General features: G+C 36.7%; 1 protein-coding gene across 3 annotated transcripts in view; it reads left to right on the forward strand.

The window, feature by feature from the left end:
* LOC108971785 overlaps nucleotides 1-20,583 on the forward strand; it is a 34,807-nt gene extending 14,224 nt beyond the window's left edge. For 2 of the 3 annotated variants that reach the window (XM_018938062.1, XM_018938064.1), the window contains exons 3-5: nucleotides 18,829-18,925; nucleotides 18,987-19,160; nucleotides 19,226-20,583. In XM_018938062.1, coding sequence (XP_018793607.1) covers nucleotides 18,829-18,925; nucleotides 18,987-19,160; nucleotides 19,226-20,394 — 1,440 coding nt within the window. In that variant the 3' untranslated portion in view covers nucleotides 20,395-20,583. Of the gene's footprint in view, nucleotides 1-10,471; nucleotides 10,625-18,828; nucleotides 18,926-18,986; nucleotides 19,161-19,225 lie in introns of those variants that run through there. The other variant, XM_018938061.1, reaches the window with a different exon arrangement.
* The last annotated feature ends 296 nt before the right edge of the window (nucleotides 20,584-20,879 follow it).

Genomic DNA, 20,879 nt, shown 5'->3' on the forward strand with positions numbered 1-20,879 from the left:
CGAGGTTGGAAAATTGGAACTTGAACAGAACCAACAGACACTCCCAAATGCACGACGACGACAACTACAACCACGCCAACGATGATTGACCGAGTAAAAAAAAAAAAAAAAAAAAAAAAAAAAAAAAAAAAAAAAAAAAAAAAAAAAAAAAAAAAAAAAAAAAAAAAAAAAAAAAAAAAACACAGATCGGTAGCTGAAATTATAAAAAAAAAGAACTGAAATACAACAGAAAAATATCAATAACAACGACAGGAAAGGTGAAGGGTTGATGGAGGGGGTTTACACCAGAGCATGTAAAATGCGAACTAAATAAAATCGAATTAAGAAACATGAAAAAATTAAATAAAAACGCATTGTTAACAACGAGCGAATGTTTTTTTCTTTGGTTTTTGGAGAACACAGCTTCGATTCGTGATGCGAACAGTTGTTCAATGAGAATGAGGGTGAGGCAGGTGGGGAGTGTAGTGCGTTAACAGCGTTGCACAGACACACATACAGTCATACTTACAGACACAAGTGCATACAAATGAACATAGCGAGACATACTTCACTTTCACACAGCCTTCAAAAACGTGAACGCGGGGAGCGCAGTGCAGCAGCAGCGGTGGAGGTAGTTGCCGAAGTGAAATTGGGTCAAATCTAATGCTGTGCCGAACAAAAGCGATGATGACAACAACATCATTGTGTGTGCATGTGTGCAGCAGAGAAATGCAGCGCAGAGCAATCCTAGAGTGGACCAGAGTACAGAGCAGTGCAGCGTGGTGGTGAAGGAGTTGTGCTGAGTGTATCAAAGTGCAAAATGAATATCCGCCTCACCTACGATGATGACGACTTGACGAAGTAAGGCAATGCAGTGTCAGTGTTGCCACTGTGTTTTATACAAAAGTAATGTTGCCATAGTTAATTGAAACATTGAGTTCAAAATTTGGTTAGGGTTAGGTTGGGTTTGATGGCTGATCAAAGAAATCTCAATTGGTTTACTGTATGCAGTTCTTTGCGGAGTCATAAAAATATAAGATAGCAAAGTAAAAACTTGCTCAGATATTTAATCTCTTTTCCTATCAGTGGAATGGGATATCTGAAAGTGTGAATTCTCAAGTGTTTAAGCCTTGATCTCGCAAAAACAGGCCAATTAAGCAGGAAGTATTGAGATGTTTTTATCTCGTCTTATTCAACACAGTTTCTACAGCTGTCATCCGGTAAGATACCCAACATTACGACTTGTTCGCCGATAAAGCAATGGTCTCTTACAACCACAACTAGGATGACGCTGGCCTTACTGAGAGCAAGGGGTTCAATGAGCCTCTTACGAACGATCTTGCGCCCAAAATATTTGACAACAGAGCATAAACCACATAGCTCAAAGTTGGCTAAGCTCCCTCGAAGCCCAGCCATTTAGAAGTAGAACATACGTGGAGGAAGCACCGAACCCTCCATACTCTACTGATAGCGGAGCGGAAGATACCTACCTTTCTTTTGCCAGCTCATGAGTTTTCAAATTTCCAGCGATTTCATTGGTCTCACCATGAAGTCATTGACAACGAGGTTAGGTATTCCACTGCAGTAAATATCCCTACCTTAATGGCAGAAAGCTCCGCTGCTTAAAAACATTGCAATGGTCAGGAAGTCTGAATCTGAAGTTGATAGAGAGTTCCGGACAAAACGCTTTAATAAAGAAAAGAAATGAGTTAAGAGCCACATCCAGTACAAAAGCTAGAATATGGCATCTTTTGGAAATAAAAAAATAAAGTATGGATCATAAATTTTTAAAAGCATATTTTTTCAAATACGTACTTTAAGGATGCAAAGAATTTTGAAGAAAATAATTAAATAATTAAAAATGTCCTTCATTGCTGCTATCTATGGATTGAACGCAAAAACTTTTGAACCAGAAGATATTGTTCATACACTGACGAAGAAAGAATTTAAAATTGAAAAAAAGGGTAATGAAATTTGATTTTTGATCAGATCATTGAACGGAGAAACTCACAATGCAGAAAAAATAGGCTTAACTCATAAGTTATTTGAGATATCGGTTGAGAATTTTAGTATGAAATTCTCAAAAACCTATCGAAATATGATTTCTTTTTTAATTCACACTAGATGTCCATCTGAGGAACATTGAAAGCTTAGAAAACTACAATGCTGCCACATTCTATTAAACACGATGGGAGCGATAAATTCAACCCTCTTAATGAGTGACGTAATGATTTCTTACGGGATTACACAGACAGAAGAAAAAATTAATTTTCCAGAATTTTTTATGAGAAACTTTTAAATTTATTAGTAAAATATTTCTTTGGAAATTAACTACAGCTGATCTCTGGGAGCTCCTCTCAAAAAAACTTTTGTGGTGACCACTATATCTGTGAACTGAATCCTTGGAATTATGATTGCGATTAAGTAAAATAAAATTTTTTGACAAAATGGCAGTTTCCAAACAAAAGAAAATAACAATGGATTTTTGATCAAAATTTCAAACTTAAATTGTTTATAAAAATATATAAACTGATTAAAAAAAATTGTATTAATTACTAAAAAATATACTGAAGAAAAATTTGAGGACTAATTGGTTCTCGAGTAATGTTGGTCACTGACTTGGAAAACAATATTTTGAGACAAATAAGTTTAAAGTTGTAAATGCACTTCCAATCACACAATATCGCAGACATGTTGAAAATAAAAAGAATTACTATGAAAAGTTTTCAAATATATTCCAAAAAATAATATGGCAACCCCGCACAGAACGCAATGCCGAACTGTCTCAGCTCAATTGCGACGAAGCACAGTGAGCGAACATGAGCGTATGGACCAGCAGTGGCAGTTACACTAACAGCTGGTCGATTCGAGCGCCACACGAGCGTCGACAACGTGGTGAGTGAGTTGAGCGAAAGCACAAACGAGTGCAGCAGCAATAGCTACAACAACAGAGAATGCAAAAGCCAGCAAGCAACAACACATGTGCTCAAAGCAATGTTATTGGTATTTCGCTGGCAACCAGCAATGGCAACGACAGCGACAGGAGCAACTGCAGCATCCTGCATCATTAACGACGACGCTCTGGCACTTGCGCTGGTTTTTTGCCTTTTTTTTACCATTGGCTGCGGTTGCTCTTGCCCGCCTGCTGACTGCTGGCGCTTGCAGTTTGTGTTACTCATTCGTGTCGGACGGAACATCTCGCATCATCACCTCCACGCAACCGAAAAATACTATAACACACCAAATAAAAAAATAAGAAACCAAAATTGCATAAAAAAAATTTACAATAAAAAAGCACACATGAAATACTTGCCACTACTACTGACTGATTCGGTAAACCTGCACACATACACACTTAGTATGCTTGTATATGGGAAAATTTAACAAATTTTCAGAACTTCAACAAACTGAATGCAAATCGACTCGATATTATTAAGAAACACACACACACGCAACCATAAAAATTAACACATACGAGGAGCAGCAAACCAAAACGCAATGCATTCAGGCAAAGCGAAAAACCATTGCAAAAGCAGCAGCAGTAGCAATAGCAGCCCTAAAATATGCAAGACTTAAATGGGGCGAAAAATGTTTGCAGTCAATGCACATTGGAGTTCGGGAAAAAGTAAAAGTGATCGCCACGAAGGCAGCTACGGCAAGTGTACACTGATAGAGAAAATCACCAGAGTCTGCTTCAGATGTGCGAAATGGGTGTGCAATATGAAAAATAATGCACAAAAGTATGTTAAATGATTGAAATGAATTTTTGTGAAAGCGGCCCAAATAATACTTATAGCGTAGCTACACTGAGTGTGGCCGCAGCTGGAGGGCGTTGAAGCGGACGTGAGTGTGTAGCGGAGTGGAAGAAGAACAGTCGAAAACGAAAAGAAAATTGCAAGTGAAAAAGTCGTAAGGCAGCGCCTAAATGTATGCTATATCAATGACAACCTGGAAGTGAAAGTTCAGGGTTTTACGCTGTCACTGCAGATAAGCGAGGAAATACATCAACGACGACAAAGCAGCGCAACAACAACAATAATAGCAACAACAACACGAACAACAATCACATCAGGATTATATATAGGGGCACAACAAAAGCGCACAACGGCAAGAGCATTGGCAATTCGAAATAATACGACGCCAACTAGAGCAGCAGCTAACGGTAAACGTAGCGCACATGGAGGTGTAACATGCAGCGCAGAGCAACGTAGTGCAGTGAAGGTGCAGTTACGCAATCTTTTAGGCGCAACAAATTGTTAAAGCGCACCAGAACAACAGCTGCTACGCACACAAGCGCATTTATACTTATATAAATGTGTTTATATGAATCTGTACATAATACATAAACGCAACATATGTAATTTCGAGCTCTAAGCGACGTGCATGCGTGCATGTGTGTGAGCGCACTATGAAACACACCCTTAAAAATGCAAAAACAAAGCAAAACTCTGAAACGAAAGTGAATGTGGCGGAAATAGTTGAGCGAATTACGGAACATTCTCAAAACGAAGTTTTAAAAATAAGCAAAATTACATAAAGGGAATAATTTTTAAGTTCGAAACAAAAATTTTAGAAAAAATTCGAAAACAAATTTAGAAAACAAAAATTCAAAAAAAAAAAAAAAATAAAAATTTTTTATCAAAAAACAAAATGTTTGAAAAAAGTTTTGAAATTAAAAGAATTCGAAAAACAAATTTTGAGGAAATAAAAGTTAAAAAAAGTTTTTGAAACGACAAATTTTAGAAAATAAAAATTTCGAAAAAGAGTTTTGCAAAAAACAAATCGAAAAATTAAATTTGAAATAAAAAATTTTTCGAAGAAATTTTTTTTTTTTAAACTAAAAAATCTTCAAACCCACAATTTTTGCGCGCATATTACTGTTGGGCTTCTCGCCCACGCATATATTCTGTAAAAATGTGCATGTTTGTCATTTGTATGCTGTGCACGGAGAAGCGCAAGGATGCTGACGGCTATGCCAACAAAAACGTTACAACAATACCCATAACGAAGAAGCGTCACAGCACATCGGCCTCCTACTCATCGGCAGTATCCACCACTTCCACCAGTTCAACTGGCTCGACTGGATCAGCTGCTAGTTGCTCATATGGCCCACCTATCCGTGCGACAACAACATTGGGCGCTGCCACATTGATACCATTCGGAAACGCTACATGCCACATTATGGGTGCGACAAAAGCATCAGCGCAAGCACTGCCACACACTATACCACCATTAGCCAGCATTAAGTACAATCTCGTGCAGAATACTGTCTCACCAGCTGTGGTCTTCCAAGAGTTGCCGCCACGTTATCACGCCTGGTTATAAGCGCTGCATGTGTATTACGAGCGTTTGAGTGATGAAAGTGAAAATGAAATTTAAAGTGTATGGTGTTGTACAAAAGTGAATAAATTTAGCGAGAAGCAGTAGAAAATACAGTTATTCAAATTAGAAGCGTGTTAAAGACACAGAAATATATGTGTAAATCCATCTTATTATTGCATTAAAAGTGATATTATAACAAAAACCATCGTTTTGTGTTAGTACAGTGTTAAAAAAAAGGTGTGTGCGCCTAAATGTATGCAAAGTGAAAATCGAAGGGCAAGCAAAAATGGGTGTGTAGAGCTGCGCTTTGTTTAACAGCACACATATATCAGCATGCATGTGATTTGTGCTAGCATTTGTGTAACGTTTATGCGACATGTGTTGTGCGCCTAAAAGCGTGCTAGGCATTTTTTAGACGTTTGCAATTGAGCAAATACTGATTGAAATAAACACTCGAACGTAAAGCACCAAAATAGTGTACCCAAAACAACAAAAGGCACAAATTTTCAAGCATACACACACACACCCAAAGAGCAATCGCTCATTGCAAACACACACGCATACGAAGAGACACAAAGTGAAAATAAACGAAAGGCAAATAATCACTAACATGGAAATGTGACAGCAAAGAAGACTGCAGCAGCAACAACAACAACTGCAATAATTGCACAGCGTGCAACAACAATAGCAAGTAAAAGCCCAGCAGCTCAATGGAAAACAACAATAACAGTAACGGAACCTTGTAAAATCAGCAGCAATAGCAAGAAAAGCAACTACGGCTCACAAAAAAATCAACAGCACACGAGATATCAACAATAATGAGCGACAGTCAGCAGTGATTTGTGTGTTCAATTTGTTACATGTTCAAAGCGCACCGAATAACAGCAGCAACATCATCACCAGCAGCATTTAATTGCATACAAACAGGCGCACATACATACACATACATTTGAATAATGTATGCATATATACCGAAAAGCACCTCTACAACCATCCGCATATGAGCCTGCGTGTGTGTGTGTCGATGTGTGCGAGCGAGCGTTCGACTGCCTGCCTGCATTTGTGTACATTGCCCTGATTATATCACACACGAATGTAGGCCGAAGCTGAGTAGGACTCAGCGTACCACTGCCAAGCCAACAGAACGACTGCCAACAACGATAAAAACAAATGCAACAACAAAAAAGTAATACTCTAAAGACAACAATAAAAATAAAAACGCCAACAATAACAATTACTACAAAAATAAACAGGCGTAAAGCGAAAAAATAGAGCAAAAACATTTTAAATTAAAACACAAAAACAAAATCCAGAATTGTAAAGTGGCACACATTCAAAATGAGTAGTGAAAATTAAACGAAAACGAAGTGGCAAATGTAGCTTGTGAAAAAAATTAAAAATATTAAAAAAAATAGTGATTTAAGTTTCAAAAAGTATAAATAATAACTAAAATTTTAAAAAATCCTCGCTATCACTGCCCAAAAAGCTAAATTGGCGTGTTTGCGCCTAAAAGCAGGCTACAACGACCGACATTGTGAGCATACGGTTTCACAGTAAAGTGTAAGGCAAGTTTCAAATAAACTAACAACAACATTAAATTTAAAAAAATTAAATTAAATAGTAATAAAAAAACTACTTGGAATCATTCACTGCCAACAACAACAAAATCAACAGCAAGCACTATCACTCTCACCTTTGCGGCGCTAAGCAAATAATATGCTGAGCGCTATCCCTTGACATTGAATGCAGAAATTATGCATTAAAACAAATAAAAACAACAACAACAACAAAAGTCAGTAAACAAAGCACTAAACGAATTTTTTTTTCTAATATTTGGAATACTAACTGGGTGTGACGCTGCAGAACAACAATGCAAGTAATAGCTCAGCAACAACAGCTATTACAACAAAAGCACAACGAAAATCACAACACACAAGCTACAACAGTTGGTCAGCGCTGCAGCAGTTGCAACTAAAACAAAAATAAATGTATTGGAAAGCAGCAGAAGGCGCCTAAAATTTTGAAAAGGAAAATAAAAAAGAACTAATTAAAAAAAATAAAGCAAAATGAATTAATTAATAAAAATATATAAATAATTAATTAAAGAAATTTATTTAAAAAACATTAATTATAAAAGGGAAATTAATTAAAAATTAAATTAATTAACAACATTAATTAAAAAGAAAAAATTAAAAAAAAAATATATTGAAATAAATACAATATACTTAAAAAAAGGATATTAAAAAAAAAATTATTTAAAAAAGTTATAAAACTCAGCAAACGTTGGCACTAAAAATTAAAATATTAAAAGAGGGAAATTTAAATTTCCATAATTACATGCAATAAAATAATAAGAAAAGTCTTCTGAAAATAAATAATTTGTGAAAAAAGATAAATTTGCCTGTATAAAAGCCACATAGCAAGCGTAACGGTCGCTAAATGCAAAATAACGGTGCGCAATACTTCGAAAGTAACTTCCTGTGTGTGTGTGTGTGAATTTGGAATAAAATAACAGTACAGAATTGTACCAAGAATTAATGTGGTTTCACGAAAAAAAATTTAACAAATAATAAAAGCGCAGAAATCGAATAAAAGCTTGCAAACTTGCCTGAAGAAATAATAAAAATATTAATAAAATATATTGTGGTTTAACAATTAAGCTCAAAAACTAAGTAATATTTAAAGTACTACGAGCAAATTGTTGCTATTGAACAACTAAAGAATTTCTGGTGTGAAAATATTTTCTGTTTTGTTTATTCTTCAATTAATATTCAAATACTTATAAAATCCTATATTTGAGGAGGACATTATACAAAATAATGACATCGGCATTTTAATGATGCCACGATGCCAATTTATAGATCAACATTTTCTAGAGTTGCCATCTCTTTCGAAATTTAATAGAAGAGAGATCCTACACAACATGTTTACGAAAATGTACCATTGAGAATATTTTCTAAACGTGGTGTCACCTGTTAGGTTAGGCGTAGATTTGATCCAGAAAAATCTAGTGATCTCACGTGGACCGATATTTTATTTACTCATAAATTCATAGATCCGCATTGATTATTAAAGCGGTTAATATTAATCCCAGCAACTTAACTATGTTCGGTCTCGCTTTCCTTCATATAGCTTTGGCAAAGAGCTGCAATTCGGACCTGTCTACTGCTGCTTTGACGCAGTCACTTTTGCTTGGAAGATTGTTCAATGGTCTGATATCTGAAACTAGAATTCATGGAGAGCTTCCGACAGAAGATTGCACTTTGTATTCTCTGTCTTAACTTCCTTCCATCCGTAAAAAAAAAAATGCCAAGCATTTATATAGGTCTAGAAATCCATTATTTTCCCAACAAATTTTGGTTGGTTCCCACCGGCATCACTTTTGAAGAAATATGGAACGACGATTCCACCGGCTCAGAAACCACACCAAAGCAGTTGTTTTTTCTGGCTGAAATGTTATCTCCTGAATATCTTCAGGTTTCTTTTCGTCCCACATGCGGCAATTTTGCTTGTTTACGTACTCATTGATCCAGAAATGGGCCGCATCGTTGAACAAAATTTCGGTCGAAAAAGTCTTATCTTGTTGGCATTTTTCAACGACCCATAGAGCGAAGCAGTGTCACATGAGAAGATCGAACGGAACAAGCTGTATTTTGTACGATTTCAATTTGAGATCTGGATGGAAAAAGCGCCAAGTCGTTACGTACGTCAGTCCGAGTTGCAGCGAAACTCGTCGAATCGACTCTCCACGGTCGTCGTGTATACTCTCAGTTGCTATATTTCTTCACTGTGTGCTGGGCGTGGTCCATTCGGTCGAATATTACTTAATAATGAATACTGGCTCTCAAGATGGGTAATTGTGTTTCCTAACGAAGTAAAATCAAGTTTTACTCAATCTCTCGCTCGCTCAAGTATAGGATTTAAGATTTAGTAAACTTGGGATACCGTGTAATGAAATGTTTTGTAGAAAAAAATTCAAAATTTAGTACTTTTAACATTCGGAAATATACACTAATTCGACATGGTACCCCGATAGACGAAAAAAATGAATATTTTTATTTGCTTACAGTTGCATTTTAACTGCATTTAAATCAAAATAAATATACAAGCATTTACGGCGCACAAGAACGGCCTACGATTATTTACTGCAGAGAAGAAGAAAAAAAAAAACTTTCATAAAATTTAATAACCAAAAATAATCAAAACAACTCTTCCGTAGTTATTTATGCCTAACTTCGTGTGAAATGATAATATTTGTTTAAACAATAACTTTTTAACAACAACAACAACGGAATATTGAGAACTTTTGTAATACAAGCATTTTGTAACGACGATCTTTTTTGATAAACGCTTTTTTCGTTACTCGTTATTTGTATAACTAATGTTAACATATTTCTAACAACAACAAAGACTTAATTAAGTGTGGTTTTTAAATCAAATAAAATCTAAGAGAACTGAATTTTGTGATTCGAAGAATTTCAGGTTGCTTCATTTTTGTATGCAAAGGCAGAATAAATTAGTTGGAATTCAAAAAAATAAAAATAAATAGAATAATATATAGAAATACATATATACTAATAAAAATAATAAATTTAAAGGCAATCAAGTTTGTTTTTAATGGAAAAAGAAAACAAAAATAAATGAAATGTAATAAATACAAAAGAGCATTCAAAATCTAACATAATTTGTTCGCACAAGCGGGTTCATTACTATTAATATAAACAACTCGAATAAAAAAATATATTTATAGCCACAAAAATCAATATATTTTTAAACGAAACTAAACCAAATTAAATAAATGGCATGATTTTAACGCAACAAAAACGCCAAATTAAACAGTCAAACAATAAAATAACCAGAATTTAGGTGAAAAAGCAAAGAAACAAATTTAAAAGATAATTAAAAAGGAAAAAAAACTCATATTAAAAAAAAAACAAATTAAGTATACAGACGGAGCGCGCGCTAAACTCAACTACTTCAGATTGTTAACTACCTAAACGTAGCTATTAGTAAAAAATTCATATAAATACAAATAGTTTATAAGACAATAAAAATATTAGAAAAAATTAAACTTTAAGTAACATAAAAAAACTAAATTGAATAAAAAAGTATCTACCTGGCTAAGCAGCTGTGTATTAATCGCTTAAACGTGGCTAGCAAAAGTGAAACTATGTGGTCCAATGCCTTGTGCACATTGGGCGTCACTAAACCCCTATGCAACTGCCTCAGCATACGACAGGTGGCGGCTGCGGCAGCGGCGGCGGCCAGTCAAGGTGCTGCAATTACCACCGGCCCAACATCAGCTACCAGTAACACTGCCGGGGTAATTACTATCAAAGTATTAATACACTTATAATACTCAAGCATTACATACATAGCTAATTTATTGTTGCTATTGCTCTTCAATCTCATCTTTATAAAATACTAAAATTTTTGATACATTTTCCTACATTTCTGTTTTTTTTTTTTAATGTGAATTATATAATTTTAAGCCTGATTGCTAAGAAATACCCGTTTACAAAAGGCTTAACAGACAATGTTCTGTTAAAGTTACATTAATGTCAACTCAATGTTTGCTTTGCAGTGTTCGAAGCTGCCAAATCAACTGCAGTTATAACAAAATATCACTGCTGGTTGCAGTTTCGAGTATTCCAACACTTTTTTTTCATAAAATTTCGAATAAAATTCCGGTTAGGCTTGAAATAGCTGATTTCGAATCTCCTAAATCTAGGTCGATCCATGACCGGGGTACTCCGCAGTACTTTCGCTTGGCACATATTTTTGAGTTAGGGCATTTTAATTTTGATTATTTTTTTCATATTGAGAACTTTGTGTTCGGGGATCGAATTTTTGGGTATTTTAAGTCGCTGTAATTTCACATAATGTTTTTAACATGCTACATATATTAATATTACAAAATCTCATGCGATTTTTTATTTTATTATTTGAAATCCACATGATAAAACAAACTTTGAACTGCGGCGTTTGAATCGTTGAAGTCGTTGATAAAGATTTTGTTCCAGTGGCAAATTTCATATTTCACAATATTTTTGAAGGTAACGCGGGAATATTTTCTTTCCTCAGCGTCAAAGAGAGTAGCGTTTTAAGGGTTTGATATCAGATTTATGACGACCTCATTTACATATGTATATGTCAAATAAAAACAATTAAGTTCGGTACAACCGAACATTTTATACTCTTGCTACTTGCGAGAAGCTACGCCAGGGAAATACCTTAAGGTGTAAAACATCAACCAGAGGATCAACATTCAAGAAGTTTTATTTATACCTCTTCTTTATATAACTATAATATATGTAAGGTTTATTAGAAAAACCAAAATCATTATACAATACATATGTAGTATATGGGAATTAGGGGTAATATCGACCCGATTTTATTTATTTTTTGCAATACTAATAAAATGTTCCCTGAGAATTATTAATTATTATTATCACATACCATCACCGATATTGTGGAGTAATATCAACCGGAACCGAAAATCCTGGTAATAGTTATATGGGGGCTAGATCCAATTTTCGCTCAATTTTATCCATTTTAAACACAAATATACGCTGTTATGAGTAAACACACACTTCCTCATCTTAATTGAGATAACTCACATATTGCCCGATATATGCGGTACAAAGTCACCCGGAAATTCAAAAATCTTCATAATAGGTATATGGGTGCTCAAGGAAGTATTGCTCTGATTCAAAGCGTTTCTGATATACAGAGATACTACTATCAGGAAAAGATTGGGAATTAGGCGTGGTTGCAATACAAATTCGCCCATTTTCTCACCGTTACATAAGAATGTCCCGCACCAAATTTGGTTGAAGTCAGCCTGGAGTGTTTAGAGATGTGACGATTGCGCCTATCTACAAACTCCGCCTTACTTTTTTTGCAAAGGAACATGTGTGCCTAACTTCATCCAAATATCTCAGTTTTTACTCATGAACAGACAGAAGGGCGGACAGATACTCGAATTTCAACTCGTCCCGACATCTTGATCATTTATAGAATGTCCTTAACGTTAACATTAATTCGGAAACCATTTTCCTACAGATTTTAATACAATGGAGCATGCAGAGAAAATTTTCGTTTCAAAGTAATATTAAAAGCGGAATGAGAAAGATAAAACGAGTTGGTGCTGCCAATGTTTGAACCGTTAAAACCTCTCTTTGCGCACGCTCCTAGTTACTGTGATAGAGAGGTATTCGAAGAAGTCGGTCTTTTGTATTTTTATCGAAACATTTGAATACTTCGTCCATGTAAATGCATATATAATTTACAACTATATAGTAAGTTTATTTATTTATGTTCTAAAGACACAGTTTTGGGTACAGTTCCCACCCCCGAAAATTTAACAATACATATGTATATTCAAATAACAAGGTATGAAATAAACATACGTTATTGCGGATTTTGGAAGATTGTTATGACTCTGGAATCTTCCTTCTGTCAGCTTATTCCCTAGGCATTGCATAAACTTGCCCAAATTAATTTTGGAACCATTTAAATATCTTCGAATTGCTACAAAATCGATCCACTTCTGAATATCATTTACGACAACGTCAATCGAAAAGAGTCATTGTAAAATCACGGTAGGGCGGCGCTGCAGAATCCCCGATCACCGATCCCCGCCAACCGATCCAATCAGATCGATGGTGACTTGTCGGAAGCTCATGGAGCTCGATTGATAGACTCTTATAGCGCTATTCTGGTGACTGGTACCTTTATCTGTCTTTAGCAAATTTCTTTTCTAGTAAAATTTCCTGCGAAAAAGCTTGCGAAAAGTTATTCTGCAAGAGAAGAGAGTTTCTGTGAGAGTGGCTTTATGAAACGACTTTCAAAAAGACATCAAGTTTTAAAACAAAGTTATACATATTTGACTTAAATCGGCTCTTCTAACGATACTAAATAGAACCTACACTTCAAAGAAAAATAATGAATTTCTTTTCACTACATCTTATATATAATACCGTGCCGGTACTTAGGCTGAAAATGTAAAAACTCAGTGTTTGATTATATATGGTATAACACGAAAATCACGCCGAAACAGATAGCTTAAAACCTTAAAAAAAGCTTAACAAATTTTGTACTAGATCCACAGGTCGCCTCACAATATATTGTTAATGAGTAACATCAGTTCGATTTGCTCGAAAAATATGTTTTAAAAAGTCATTTTAGATCACTCGTTCTAGATAAAATTAAAGTTATGCGGTTTAGTTTTTGATAACCTTAAAAATATCAGTAATATAATTAATATGTTTCATATCAAGATCACATCAATAATATTGATTAATAAATTGAAAGTTGGCTAATTGTAGCCTTTAAGCTGTTTGACCTCACACCAGAGCCTTGTATTCGAAGCACAGTCGCTGCAAAAGCAAAATTAAAGGCAACCGAAGCAACTCTGTCAACTTTGTAGGCGATGCAAGAGCGGTGGCATGTCGTGGCAGAGCACAGCTGATGACAAAAGTGAAATCGGGCAATTACACATTGTCGTATATCTGAACACACGCATACATTGATGCAATTACATATATATACATATTGTATAAACATATATACATATATACCATATACCATATACATATACAATGTTTATATGTATGTGAGCATATGTATATTATGTATATGTGTGTGAGAAATATTTATGCACGAAAGAGAGTGAATGGCAGAGGGCGTGCGAATCGTGCCTCAAATTGGGTGCGGATGTTGAGTAAAGGAAATTATATTGCAAAGGGAAAATGTAGTGAAAGCCAAATGTGCAAGTGTGCGCAAACGAAAGATTTGATCGATGCCGCTATTTGAATGCTGCAAGTGGCAGAATGCTGGCTGCAACGAACCGAACGCAACTCAACTGAACTGAACTGAGATGTGTGCGGAACTGAACCGAACTGGGCGGATGCAGGATGCGTCAGTTGCGACCGCAGCGTTTTGTTGTTGTACCACAGATGTTGCCTTACTGCTGTCGTTGTTGTTGTTGTTGTTGTTGTTGCTGCTGCTTTTACTGTTCTTGCAACGAACATGACCAACGCAATTTGTAGCAGCCACATTCGCTGCTTGGCACGAAAGCACAAACGAACTTACGAAAATGCTCGGCGTTTAGCGGGGGGGGGGGGRGGGTGATAGGTGGAGGATTGGGCGGATTTTTCAAGATGCTGTTGGGGTAAGGCAAACTGAATTCAGTTAAATTCGACGGAATGAAGTGGAATGGACTGATGATTTTTCTATTGCGCCTTTGTTGTTACTTGCTGTATGTGTGTGTGTACGCATATGTATGTGTGTTTTCGAGTGTATCAAAGTAGTTGTTGTTGTTGTCTATTTTGTCATGGGCTTCGCGTGGCAAGTTGTTGTTGGTGGCAGTGCTGCTGCGACGGCTGCTTACTGGGTCACTAGGACTCTCACTCGATGTCCTTGCAATACGCTGCAACATACAAGCGACCGTTTGTATGTGTGTATGTGTGCGCCTATATACCCATGTTTCTATATATTTTTATACGTGTATGTATAAGCTTGTAACGCCTTATGTACATTTCTTTATGTGTAAATAAACATATGCATGTATACATATTAAATATATATATATATATATATATATATATATGTATGAATACTCACTATACTCACTTGTTTAGCTGTATTGTATATAGCATAAGTCACATGCCTGTCTCTTATACACATCTAGATGTGTATAAGAGACAGATGTATGTTAGTAAATATTAAAATTTTTTCGCAAAAGTACATGTGTACTCGTATATAAATATATACATATACATGTGGGCGCATAAGTAATCTCAGTTCATTTTAGTTTCACATTTATTTCATTTCATTTGTGGGGATTCTTCTACTTTTATACCGTGCACAGCGTGTATTAAATTCTTCGTGAAATTTCTAACTCTCGTAAGGAAATGTTGGGGTCTTCTGAAAAATATGTAAATATGGTTTTGAGATATCGATAGGTTTGCACACCTCTTTTTCTTGCCAAGAAACTGCTAATTTGTCAGAGCCAACCACATCCGACCACTATAGCATGTGGCTACCATAACAACTGAACGATTAAAGTCAAGTTCTTGTATGAAAAAGTTTTTTACTTGACGCGATATTTACACAAAATTCGGCATGAATCATTGTACAACGTAATGCTAAAATCTCCGAACAATATGTTCAAATCGAACCACTATAGCATATAGCTGTCATACAAACTGGTAGCTCAAAACCAAGCTCTGGTATGAAAAACTTTTTTATTTGACAAGATATCTACACAAAATTCAGCACAGTTCATTATCGAAGCCGACGGTACAATCTCCCAATAAATGGTTCAAATGAGATAACTATAGCATATAGCTGCCATACAAACTAACCTATTAAATGAAATTCTTGCATGAAAAACTTTTTTATTTGATAGGTATCTACACGAAACTTGGCGCAGAGCATTGTCCAAGCTGGCGGTATAATCTCCGAATAAATGGTTCAAATCAGATAACTATAGCATATAGCTATCATACAAACTGAACGACCAAAGTCCAGCTCTTGTACGGAAAACTTTTTTATTATATAGTATAGGGTATTCTAGCTGTAGTGCAACCGAAATGAACGCTCTTTCTTGTTTTTTGTTTTTTCTTTTAAATACACATGTGTTTATTGTTGTTGCTGCCACAAAATGCTTCACTTTAGTGCTTCGATGCACCCGCACTGCGGCGCTGCAGCATCAATGTTGCGAATTTGTTTGATTAAAATCTACCAAAATATATTCGCGCATACATACATACATATGTATATGTGCACACATGCATACTATGCAGTCTAGAAATATTTTGAGTCGCAAGTATTTCCTTATAGACATTTCCCAGCAAGGAATTTAATTCAAATCCTTTACTTCTTGCTATATGCTGGCGAAGTATTTACATATATACAAACATATAGGCATATAGATGTGTGTGTGCATATGTTTTTGCAATTTCAACGCTGTCAAACACACACTAATCTGGCAATTTTCAGCGTCCATTGTTCGAGCAGCGCCTTTGTAGCAACTTCAGTGCAACGTGTTTATCTTGTTAGATGTGATTATGGCATACCTGCATATATACACATGTATGTATGTGTAATTTTATATGTATGTACACACATTTGTATATGCTCATACTCGCCACACTGCACATGCGTTTCATTGTGTACGTAGGTGGATGTGTGTGTGTGTGTGTTGTGCGGCAAAGTATATGCAATCCTTTAATTATCCTTTAACTGTGGCGCTTTCGCTTGCAGTCCGCCTGCATTGGACACTTGCATTGCTCTAATCACAAAATCTGCAAATATTAACTATGTATAAACCACTTGCCGTGAGTTGTTGTATTTGCCATAACGGTACGGGTATTTGTAGTTGGATGCAGATAAGGCACAATTTGTGGCGTTTAGCGGTGTAATGTACTTGAGCACTTGTGTGGAATTCTTCGCGAATATTTTTGCGCAGTAATCCACTTTGAAGAGTAAGGCTTCACTTTAATAAATCTTTAATAAATATAACGGCACTTCGCAACTGTTTTGTATGATGCCATAACGGTCATAATATTCTTAGGGAAAAAAGACTGGGTCCAAAATTTCAGATCAATTTCAATCAAAAAATGTACGGAGAAATGGAAATAATGCTTGGCTAAATCGACTCAGCTAGTCACGCTGACTATTTACATTTTTAAAGAAAAAACACATACAATTCAAATTTATTGGGGAATGTTTATCTTCATTTGAAAGGACATTCTTTGGCATTTATTCCTTGAAAATTATCTCCTTCAAATGTTGGCTCGAGCATTTCGACTGGTAATTGACGAATGACACGCGTAATGATTTGTTCCAAAGACTGAATCGAAGCGTGATTATCCGCGTAAACATTTTATTCTTTACACGTCCTCACTGGAAAAAGTCTAACGGTGTGATATCACACTGCCATTTTACACAGAAACCGGGCCAAAACGTGGAATTATCTGCTCACCGATATATTCTCTCAATAAATCATTTCATTGAATCGATTTGTGGGAAGTGGCACCGTCTTGTTGAAGCCAAATGACGCCGACATCACGAGCTTCAAATTTAGGCATCAAATAGCGCGATAACGGTTGCCATTGCCGGTTACGTTCTCACGTGCATCATTTTTGACGAAGTATGCACCGATGATTCCGGCGGCTCACAAACAACATCAAACTGTTGTTTTATTTCTGGGTGAAATGGCAGTCCCGAATGCGGACATTTTGCTTGTTTACATACCCAATGAGCCAGAAATAAGACTCACCGCTAAAGAAAATTCGGCCCGAAAACGTCGGTTCTTTTTTGAACTTTTCAAGAGCAAATAGAGCGAAGCAATGCTACTTGGGAAGATCGGGCGGCTTAAGTTCTTGCAAAGGCTCTATTTTCTACGCTTTCAATTTAAGATCTTGACGTAAAATGCGCTAAGTCGTTCCATACGTCAGTTCGAGTTGCTACAAAAGGCGTTGAATCGACTCTCCATAATGAAGGCAGGGTCTCAAGATGGGTGATGGTTTTGCTAATAGTACGCTCAGTAGACCATAAGTTGTACGAAATGCGCACATTTTTTACAGAACTTTCGTTATGTAGTAAAGTTGAATGATTTGTAAACGTTGTTCAGGTGCAAGTCTATGCATGGCAGCTAGATAAGACTCACGCGTGATCTGTCAAAAAAGGGCTATTGAAAAAGAACCACCCAAAAGGTTTTGCTGAATGGTTTTTCCACACATAGAGAAAGAAAATGTATAATTTTTTTGGAACTCAAGACATATAAAGCCGAAGTTGACCCATTCAACTTCAGAACTGCCAGCGAAATAGAAACACAACTTTCACAAGAGTTCTTTTCTATGGAGCGTTACGACTGTACTAAGGCATCGCAGTAGATGTTTTGTGTTGGACTATATTATACATATGTACAAGTGACAAAAGACATAGCCTATTTCTCGATCTTTCATAGGATACACTCAGACTTGATGATAACCTTATTTTAATGAGACCAGATATAAAGCGGAACATACGCTGAGAGCGGATGGATGTATGGACGTATCCTTCGCTTCATTAATGGATTTAGCGATTAGCGGGCTTCAATTCAATGTAGTTTCCTTAACAGAAAAATTAAGTGTGAAATCTGAAAAATAATACGAATAAATTCAAAGTAAAAAATAAATTGGAAGGCACAAAAATTTTTTTGTTTTGAAGAATTAGAGTAGTTTGGCGATATAAATTTCGTAATGAAAAGGCTTAACAGGTAATACTCAAAGTATTGCTTATAAAAGCTGTTATATTTAACGACTTTCGATGGAATAATATTAGTTCTCTTATAAGTTTTTAAACTTTACATTTTCACCTGCCCTTAAATAGCTGAAAACACATTAGGGGGCTTGATATTACCTCCGCATAGGCGATAACTTTGAGAGACAAATTTTCATAAAGCTAATCACTTTCAAATCAAATTGACTTTCGGTACAAATATTCATAACTAATTCTTTGTTTCTCTGTTTGCAGGAGTCTCGTGGCAAGAGACCCCTTAAAATTTGGGATAGTTGGCGAAATGTGCGCAAAGGCGTAGTTGTTGGAACATTCGAGGAACTATTAGTTAGAGGTAAGTCTGGTTTTTGTTAAGAAATCTTTCTAACAATAATAACAATTGCGATTATTAATAGGAAAAGATAAATTAGGGGTTCCTGCCTCAGAACCGGTGCGTCTTGTTCTGGAGTGCGATGGAACCCAAATTGAGGATGGCGAATATTTTCGTACATTGACGAACAACACGGTGCTACTATTGTTAAGGCAGGGCGAACGCTGGTATCCAACTGGTGTTGATGTTATAAAAGCTGGTAGGTTATTGAATTCACAAACAATAAAATACACAAAAGTAAACATTTTATTAACGGTGTTGCAGCGATATCAGCTATACCCAAGATCGTCTGTGAGACGATTCATGCGCTCGACTTACACGATGAGACGCCATCTTGGAAGATTATGGATAATAAGGGTCGTGTCACGGTGGTCCTGCATTGGGACCAGCGTCAGGGAGGTGGAGGCAGTGGAGGAGGAGGAGGCGGCGGCGGCGGAGGAGGTGGAGGCGGTGTCGGCGGCGTTGGTGGCATGGGACCGAGCGGTAGTGGTGTCAGCGGCAGTAACGGACTCATGTCATCGGACAAATATTCACCATCGAAGAAAGGTTTATCGGCGCAAAGTTCGCTCGATACCAAATCGGTGTCGTCACAATCGTCACAGCAACGCTATGCCAGCCCACAAATAACCGTCATCAGTGATGAGGGACCGGCTAGCATATACCATCCGGGCGGTGTGGTGCTGCCACCCGGCGTTGTAATACCCGGCACCAGCAGACGCCTATCTAAACAGGGCAGCTCATTTGATAGCGCCGTGGGGGCGGTGCATGTGCATACACCGGAATGTGCGCATCATGCGCATACGCCCAGTCGGGCGGGCAGTCCCAGCACCACGGAATGCGATTTTCATTGTTGTGCGCTGCACGAGGAGGGACGCAAAATTGCGGTGCACAAAAGTGTGGCCACATCGCCCATACAGGACGGCACCACAAGTCCCCAGCCGCAGCAACAACAAGCGACGCTATCTATGTCATCGGTTGTGGATCCTATGATGGGCGGCAGCATGCAACGACGCTCATCGGGCGTCAAAGGCCATGTACGCTTTCTGGATATAGCGCCGGAGCGTGATAGCTCCGAGAGCGAAACAGAAAACACCGTCATGGAGGATGATAAGACGACGACTGAAAAATTCCTGCTGCTCATCGATCAGCTGTCTGTCGATCAGAAACGACATCTCAGCATCAAAGATATCGGCATCATATTGGAGCGACTCAACTCGAAAATACTCGACGTGGAGCGGCTGGATCGCGAATCGGAATCGGACGATTGCTATAATTGGACGATAAAGGCGACAATACGCGGTGATGCGCTGCGCGAGCTGGGCGTCATCTACAATGGTAACTACTACGCCATATCCGAACATCCCGGCTACAAGGAGGAGGTCGAAGAGAATGGCGAAGAGGTGGAGGAGGARGATGAAGAGGATAGAATATAGAAATGCAATTAATTAAATTTAAAGAAACAACAAAAACCAAATGAGCAGTTTAAGCATTAAAACAGAACTCACTCACACACACACACACCAACGCATTTACAAGCAAAAATATTATAAAAAATAAACTAAAGAATCAGCTAACAAAACGAAATGTGTAATAACAAGGAATGTGTGAGTGCAAATACTGATTAAAAGACATAAGAAGGTTAAAGGAAATTAAAAAAAAAAGAAAGTGAATAAATAAGCTAAAGCATACGTTTAAGTAAAGTATAGTGAAACAATTTTAGTAAATTGTAGTAAATTAAATAAGAAGAAGAAGAAGCAGGTGAAGAAGAATAAGTAATAAACAATAGTAGTTAAAGGGCCAATGCAACATGGCGAAAACAGGCAAGTGACAGAAAATTAAAACACACGCACATACACATACAAGAAAACATCATACACATGCATGCGAACAGGCATGACACATAATTGTAAGCATTAAT

This window comes from Bactrocera latifrons, unplaced genomic scaffold (genome assembly GCF_001853355.1).
Source record: "Bactrocera latifrons isolate USDA-ARS-PBARC rearing strain unplaced genomic scaffold, ASM185335v1 scaffold_36, whole genome shotgun sequence".
Taxonomy (NCBI): Eukaryota; Metazoa; Arthropoda; class Insecta; order Diptera; family Tephritidae; genus Bactrocera; species Bactrocera latifrons.